At 31.3% G+C, this 8,441-nt stretch overlaps 2 protein-coding genes across 2 annotated transcripts in view; one reads left to right on the forward strand and one right to left on the reverse strand.

Annotated features, from left to right (window-relative positions):
* LOC135226377 (uncharacterized) overlaps positions 1 to 1,309 on the forward strand; it is a 5,871-nt gene extending 4,562 nt beyond the window's left edge. Inside the window, exon 2 of the mRNA XM_064265853.1 lies at positions 1 to 1,309. This exon is cut by the window's left edge and continues 724 nt beyond it. Coding sequence (XP_064121923.1) covers positions 1 to 18 — 18 coding nt within the window. The 3' untranslated portion in view covers positions 19 to 1,309.
* A 144-nt stretch (positions 1,310 to 1,453) lies between these two features.
* Positions 1,454 to 6,810, reverse strand: LOC135226376 (uncharacterized). Its single transcript, XM_064265852.1, has 5 exons — positions 6,694 to 6,810; positions 5,100 to 5,187; positions 4,544 to 4,666; positions 3,361 to 3,544; positions 1,454 to 2,620 (listed from the first exon to the last, which is right to left on the reverse strand). The coding sequence occupies exons 2-5, from the start codon at positions 5,181 to 5,183 to the stop codon at positions 2,571 to 2,573; spliced, it is 441 nt and encodes a 146-aa protein (XP_064121922.1). The 5' UTR covers positions 5,184 to 5,187; positions 6,694 to 6,810; the 3' UTR covers positions 1,454 to 2,570.
* Positions 6,811 to 8,441: the final 1,631 nt, after the last annotated feature.

An 8,441-nucleotide genomic window follows, 5' to 3' on the forward strand; every position in this document is an offset into this window, starting at 1 on the left:
CTGTGCAAGTTCGAGTAGGCCCGGGCAACTCATTAGAAAAACAGACGCGGGTCAATATAAAGAATATTGTTTGCAGAACTCTTAAGTTAAGTCTAATATGGTATTAGAGCTTTTAAGAAAGGCGGGTGTTGTGTCTCCCACAAGGACGAAAAATGCTTTATTTTTTACTTGAAAAGGATGCCAAGGGACTTATTATCCTGGTATTAAATGCGGTGATTAGTGTCAATAAAAAAAACAGCTTTAACCAATATGTATGTAGTGAAGTTCCCATTTTTTTTATATTATTATTTTAACTCGTGATTCTGATGTTAACTTTCCTTATATCATTTACCTGTTGGAGTTATCTTCTGTACGGTCTTCATACTAAATCTATTTAGAAGTGTGAATAAAACTAAGAAAATTAAGAGGGACGTAGTCCAATGGGATATTTGAAATCATATTTTTATTTAAAGAAAGCCTTATTTTTTCAAGGTTGTTGTAATGTTTATTTGTTTTATTGTCAGTTAAAATAGGACAAAGGAATGATCAGGTTCCTCCAGCAATCTTCACAGATAATGCAGCTTTTCTAAAAAAAATTTATTTTTATTTTTATTTGTGTATGAGCATATTCCATACCTTTTTAAATGGTCACAGAACCTATGTTGTGTTTTAGCAATATTCTTAAAAGTGAACTGCTATGTTTGTCTTTCGCGTGTATTTATATTTAAACTAGTTACGATAAATATGATTTCACTTTGCTTGTTAATAATGTTCAAAAGCTGATAACGTTAAGAGTCGAACACCTTTAGAACTGATTATGACGTTGATGAGTGTTAAGGCAAATAACTGCTATATCTGTTATCGATTGATGCCCTTACTGCATAATGATATAGTAATAATAGGGAGTTTTATAAACGTCCTAGTAAGTATTTTATCTATGTGATTAAAGTTTTAATCAAACTGAAAGTTCAGTAAATAGACAGGATTTTATTCGTCTCACGTTTTCAGTAAAAACAATGTTATGCTTACCAACTACAATATTGTCTACTTATATTTATGTATGCTTATTCACACCTGTACTGTTACCAGTTAAAGACATTACTTGTATAATACATAAATCTTTATTTTTTATCATATTTATAGCGATATTTAGTTCATCAAATGGCCAGTGCTATTATTTTGTCTTATCAAAATCTTGAAAAATATTTTTGAAGGAATTATGGTTTTTGAAGATGCTTAAGTGAGAATGGTACTAACAATATAAAATAAAAATTGTTGTGAGATACGCATGTTTAATCACCTAATAAAATATATGTAAACGCTTGACGCCTCTCTCTCTCTCTCTCTCCCTTGTCTAAGTAGTCATGCTCCCTTAAGTATATTCCACGTAAATATAAGAATTATAGTACATTACCAGAGGGTAACCACCGTTTTATCGTTGAAAATGAACAGATTTGGAGTTATTAAGTCCCAGATATTTGTAATATTGCAACTGAAGAACATCTTTATTAGACGGCACAACCGAAAAAGTATCAAAAATATCATATAACAACCATTTGGAAAAATAATGTAAACTACACAGACTACTGTTTCTAACCTAACCTGTCTGAGAGCTTATGACCCTCAACCAGCATCTCAGGTCACCGCCGTGCCCTTAACTGACCCAGGGCTAGGTCACACTACCAAGGTAGGCCTAACTGCTTGTAATAAACATCGTCAATTTAGGCTTACCGAAGACCCATGGAATACAAATGCCATTGGTGTCCGTCAGAAGGAACTTTAAGCTCAGGTTTCTAGACGAGGTCAAACCTCAGTCTTTCGTAAACCGTTCGTAAAAGGAATCCAGTCTTCGAAACACTTTTTAAACCGCACCAGAGAATCTTAGAGAAAAAGTCACATGGGTCTAAAGTTTTTGAACTGGGTGTCCATGCACTCAGCTACTCGGAGGAAGGCATGTAACGTTCCCTGTGATTGGCTAATGGCTGCCTCTATTTCTATAGATGTTTATAGGTTAGACATGAAGAAATATTATGTCAGGATATTATCATAGAATGACAGTGAGTATGGGAATTACATTACAGGAAAAGGGTATATTTCTAATTACAAAATATCACTAGTCTCACGTGAGAGAACTCTGGCACGGTCACACAATGTTATAAATATAAAAAGTTACACGAAATGTGCATAGACAAAAAGTATTCAAGTTTTTAAAATTTTATCTAAAGTAAATCATAAAAATGCTAATCAAACCGGAATAAATCACTTAACCAAACTATTCTACAATAAAACGACCATTTATTTAAGTACAAGATACTTGAGACTAAGGCACTGGCTCAAACAATGGTACTTTATGTAAACGAAGTTTCTTTAATGATAAATTTGTTTAACTTTGTAGCTGTTCACGTTTTTTATATACATAAACAATATTCATTTTCTATTGATTACCACTGGATGATAGTTTATGATGATGATAATGGCAGTAATTATATAATTAATATATATAACATACTATATACCAACAATATATATACAACGAACTACTTATACAGAAATTATTTAATTGCCTTGCTATTTAACCGTCAAGTAGTCATCTATCGTCCTCCGTAGCCATATACAGGTGGTATCGGTGGTCGACCTTGGCCTGTAATATATAAAAAAATGAAGAAATAGACAGACATAATGTTTATTATGATATCATAACGTTTGTAGGGGAAATTATATTCTGAATATCAAGACTGGTACGTGATGTTGAAGCTGTTTTTTTTTTTTTCTTTATGAGATAATTGATGTGTGTGTGTCTGTGAGCGTGTGTGTGTGTGTGTGTGTGTGTGTGTGTGTGTGTGAGAGAGAGAGAGAGAGAGAGAGAGAGAGAGAGAGAGAGCATAGACGGATTGCCAACAGTCTACAGCTAAAGTACGAGTTTTTCAAAGTTTGCACCCGACTTCTTGTGTTATTTCTATGAAAAAAATATTAAACGATATAAAGATAAACGGTCTTATTATTTAGAATGAAGTTTTCTTACAAATAGTTCTATTTTAATTCTCGTTTTTTAAGTTATATTATTTTGTATTTACTACAAATGGTACACTCAAAACTAGTTTATAGTTTATAGAAATGATATATTTCAAAATATAGTTATAGTTGATAGGTGATGCTGAATTATAGCTTTAATTACAACGCTCTCTCTCTCTCTCTCTCTCTCTCTCTCTCTCTCTCTCTCTCTCTCTCTCTCTTCTCTTGTGCCAGGCATAATGAAGCCAGACTTATCGAGTTAGTCAGCCATATATAGCCTAAGCAAAAAAGTCCAGTTTGCCTCATAAACTCTCTCTCTCTCTCTCTCTCTCTCTCTCTCTCTCTCTCTCTCTCTCTCTTCAGACTTACCTGAAACGAAATTGCAAGGCCTCGAGACGTACACCAGCTGGTTGATGGTCTTGGTGATCTGGTATGGCACCGTCTGAGTGACGTATTCGTCAATATAAGCAGTAGTGATAACGACACCGGCTTGCACTGTTTGCGTGTAGTAGACTGGGTAAGTTAGAGTCCTGGTGACGTATACGTTTTGGAACTGTGGCGCCAAGGAGAAAGAATCAGGTGAAAAGTTTGCGTTATATTGGTTTCCCATGCGCCTACTTACAGAAAGGTGTTGGTGGAGTCCCTGAGGATCATAGCTGCACCCTCGCTATTTTTAGTCTTTTGCTGCATCTCCATTTCCTGCTTTTTGTAATAAACGTTATTAAAAGTTAATTTTAATGTCACTTTCTGTTTTATTTAAGGAATGCCATACTCCACGAATGACATATACTTTAGGAATGACTTATATACTCTAGGAATGACTTACATACTTTAGGAATGACTTATATACTCTAGGAATGACTTACATACTTTAGGAATGACTTGTATACCTAAGGAATGACTTATACTTTTGGACTTATTTATATACTTTAGGAAGGACTTATATACTTTCGGAAGGACTTATATACTTTAGGAATGACATATTTTAAGACTAACATATACTATAGGAATGACATATACTTCAGGAATGATCTGTATATTTTAGGAATGACTTATACATTAGCATATAATTTTGGAATGATTTATATACTTGAAGAATGACTTATATACTTCAGTAATGACATAATTTAGGAATGACTTATATACTTTGGGAATGACTTATCCTTTAGGAATGCCTTGTATACTTAAGGAATGACGTATGCTTTTGGAATGATTTATATACTTTACGAATGACTTATATACTTTAGCAATGACTTATATACTTTAGGAATGACTTATATTCTTTAGGAATGACTTGTATACTTCAGGAATAACTCAATAACTCATACTGTAGGAATGACTTATACTTAGGAAATACATACTTTTGGAAATACTTATATACTTTAGAAATGACATACTTTACGAATGACTTATATACTTTATGAATGACTTATATACTTACGAAATGACATACTTTAGGAATGGCATATACTTAAGGAATGACTTACACTTTAGGAATGACTTCTATACTTTAGGAATGACTTATACTTAAGGAATCACTTATTATACTAACCTGTGTCTGGTACTGATATTGGGCTTGCGTGTTGGAAATGGTGACATGCGCGGTAACCAGTTGTATTGAAGTGATATACTGCGGAGCCACGACTTGTTTGGTAATAGTCTGGCGTTGGCAAACCTAAGGAAATACAAATAAATATATAAATAAATAGATATTCAACAGAAATCTAAATAACATGTAAAGGTGCCTTAGGTCAAACATGTACTATTGGCTTTAATGGAGAAAAAACGATGGACACTTCTTAGCCAAATGTGGTACTAATTTTTAGAATTTAGTTAGTTTTTTTTCCAGCTAAATATGATATTAATATAACAAAATCTTTAAGTCAAAGATGTAATTGGTTTAATAGGGAAAAATCATTAGATTTGTTTTATAAGAGTATAAAAAATTTACGTTTGGATGTGAGTTTCAATATATATATATATATATATATATATATATATATATATATATATATATATATATATATGTGTGTGTGTGTGTATATATATATATATATATATAGTATATATATATATATATATATATATACAACAAAACAAAAGCTTACATTGGCAGGCCTGGACCCGTAGGTTGCATTGCCAAAGTCTGCCAGTAGTAGGCCTATCAATAAGACGAACCATGCTGATTCCATTTTCCTGAAAAAAGAATTTTTTTAATATTTTGAAATTAAATAGTTATGAATATGAAAGAGACGCATAATTTTTATATTACTTTTTTTTTTTACACAGCAGAGTAGTTTGAATTAAATTGAAATATTTTTACTGTTTTTTCCAGAAAACAGACTGATTCGATTTTCCTGAGAAAAATTTTAAAAAAGAATATTTTGAAATTAAATATTTATGAATATGAAAGAGACACATAGCTGTTATATTATTATTTTGTTACAACTAAGTAGAATGGTTAGAACTGAATAAAAATATTTTTACTGTTTTTTTTTCAGAAACCAGACTATTTCCATTTTCCTGAAAAAAAATTGTAAAAAAAAAGAAAATATTTTAAAATCAAATAGCTATGAATATGAAAGAGACACTAGCTGTTAAGTTATTATTTTGTTACATCAAGCAGAATGGTTTGAATTGAATAGAAATATTTTTACTGGTGTTTTTTTAGAAACCAGAATGATTCCATTTTCCTGAAAACAAATGAATTATGTTTAAATATATATTTATAGATAACAAAAAACGTATAATAATATTTTTTATCGTTGTATAGTTAGAATTACGTGGAATAATTCTACTAACGCTTTTTTTAAAGAAAATTTAAAACAAAACACTTGTCTAATGGAAATTCTTGTGGTATTTTTTGACCCTCGAATAAACTTAAGAGTAGCAAAAACATTATACAGCATTTCCTTAAGTTACAATTACATAGGATCTTTTAATTGTCATATTTAGCTAAATAAACTATTTTTTCAAAATTAGTACCACATTAAGTTTAAAAAATCTAATGATTTTTCCCTATGAAACCCAATACATCTTTGATTTAAAGATTTTGTTATATTAATATCATATTTAGCCAAAAAAATCTAAGTAACTATTTTTTCAATACCACATTTAGCTAAAAAAGTAAACCATTTTCCCCCATTAAAGCCAATACATCTTTGACTTAAGGATTTTGTTATGATAATATCATATCACATTCTGTATTCTTTGCCGGGAGAGCTTGTTGATTGCATGGAATCTGAGCACACTCTTCTGCATGAGTCCTGGAGCTACTTCTTCAGCATCTAATTTTTCCAGGTTCCTTTTCAGGGATCCTGGAATCGTGCCTCCTAGTGTCCCTATGATTATAGGTACAATTTCCACTGGCATATCCCACGTCCTTCTTATTTCTACTCTTATTATTATTATTATTATTATTATTATTATTATTATTATTATTATTATTATTATTATTATTATTATTATTCAGAAGATAAAAACCACTATTCATATGGAACAAGGCCAAAATAGGTGCCACTGATTTGAAATTTAAGCTTCCAAAGAATATTACGGTGTTAATTTGAAAGAAGTAACAGAAGGTCAAGGGGAATACAGAAAAAGATCAGTTACTAGAAAAGTTAAAACAAATTAACAAATCAATAAATAACAAGATAAAAATTATGGTAAATTATTAGAATACCATTATAACTATTATTTTACCTTTTGATAATGGAGACGTAGAGACTGAATATGAAGAATAAGTTCGATGCAGTTTTTTTTAACCACAAGCGAGGGTAGAACTTCCTTCGAGCACAATTCAAGACTGACGTTTCTTCAACCAACACATCCCGATATACTTTAGGGAAGAACGGCTACAGGTTGCCAGATACGGCCACAACATACACGGAAAATATTGGCCTGTTTCTCATTTAAAATTTTTCTATTTACTAACTTGATTGGTCTATATAACTCACCTTAAATGGATGTTAATTAAATTTATAAGTTATTGACTGTAAAAGGAAAAATGACGTTGATTTATTAACCAAAATAGCTAGATATATTATAAGAGTAGTATCCAAGAGTTACCAGATACTGCCAAACACAAACTTCATTGCATAAGTCTATTTCTCACTATCATTTATCCATTTATTAACCTGATTCACCTTAATAACTGCTTTTTAACCGATGTTAATTGAACATATGAATTACTGAATGTTAATAGATGAGACACCCTAAACGAAATAAAAGCAACAGAGACGGGTAAAAGAGCAAAAAAAAAAAATCGTCTGGAAATTCCAAGTCGCAATCAGGGAATTTTTTCTGGCATGCATGACGTAATTACTACGTATGCAATGCACTGGCTCTGAAGCGTGCGTCCGAGGAAGATTACCTTCAAAACTCTCTCTCTCTCTCTCTCTCTCTCTCTCTCTCTCTCTCTCTCTCTCTTCAATTGACTAAAAAGAGACCAACGATTGATGAATTGATGATTACTTGGCGTTATAACAACCAACATTGCTCCTTGTCTTTGAATTGATAAATATGACATTGCACGTATCGAAACTATCGAGGGGAAAGGATAAAACTTTTTCATCTCATTCTAATTAGGTTAAATATAGAGAAAACCGCAGTAAGGAACTTCAAGTGAGCATCGAATTGTCCTCTTCTTCCTTGAGGTTACTTCCACTTCTATCCAAGGATGCGTCGTTAATATTTTACAATAAATTTGCTGAGAATCTCTTCTCCCGGTTTTAGTTATTTATCTGTTATGGTGTCGTTTGAGCTGTGATTTCAATTTGACAGAATTAGATAAAAAAAAGAATATTAGAAAGAACACTTATAACTTCGTCAGATTAGAATTTTTTTACTTTCTTAGGAAAGGACATTCTTTAGATTTTTTTTTATACATGAATATATACGTATATATATATATATATATATATATATATATATATATAGATATATATATATATAATATATATATCTTCCTCTTTCCATTGACGATTTATTTATGTATTTTATTTGTTACATTTTATTAGTTTTTCTTTTAAATTGGCCATCCCAAGAACACTAATAATTTCGTAAAATTAGCTTTTTATGACTTTTTTTGGGAAAAAGGCATTTAAAAATATTTATACCATGAGCATATATATATATATATATATATATATATATTATATAATATATATATATATGTGTGTGTGTGTGTGTGTGTGTGTGTGTGTGTGTGTGTGTGGCTTCCTCTTTCCATTGATGATTTTTTTTTTTTTATTGGCCACCCTAAATTTAGCCGGTCATGGATGTATGCATTAGCGTACATTAGCCCAGCCTGTTGGGGTCAATAGCCAAAAGCTTGCTTGCTTCCGTGCCGTACCGTCATTACCCGGAAAGATTATTATGCCGTACCTGAAAATATTGAATAAAATAACTTTCGCCGATAGCCAGGGTTCATGGTCAACCGATACATTATA

Source organism: Macrobrachium nipponense, chromosome 14 (assembly GCF_015104395.2).
Source record: "Macrobrachium nipponense isolate FS-2020 chromosome 14, ASM1510439v2, whole genome shotgun sequence".
Classification (NCBI taxonomy): domain Eukaryota; kingdom Metazoa; phylum Arthropoda; class Malacostraca; order Decapoda; family Palaemonidae; genus Macrobrachium; species Macrobrachium nipponense.

Bases quoted from the DNA above. Each gene is read 5' to 3' on its own strand.
- LOC135226376 (XM_064265852.1), bottom strand. From the start codon at position 5,183: ATGGAATCAGCATGGTTCGTCTTATTGATAGGCCTACTACTGGCAGAC. The intron at 3,545-4,543 runs GTTAGTATAATA...TTGGCGCCACAG, and splicing joins AATATCAGTACCAGACACAG to TTCCAAAACGTATACGTCAC. The intron at 2,621-3,360 runs GTAAGTCTGAAG...TATATATTACAG, and splicing joins GCCTTGCAATTTCGTTTCAG to GCCAAGGTCGACCACCGATA.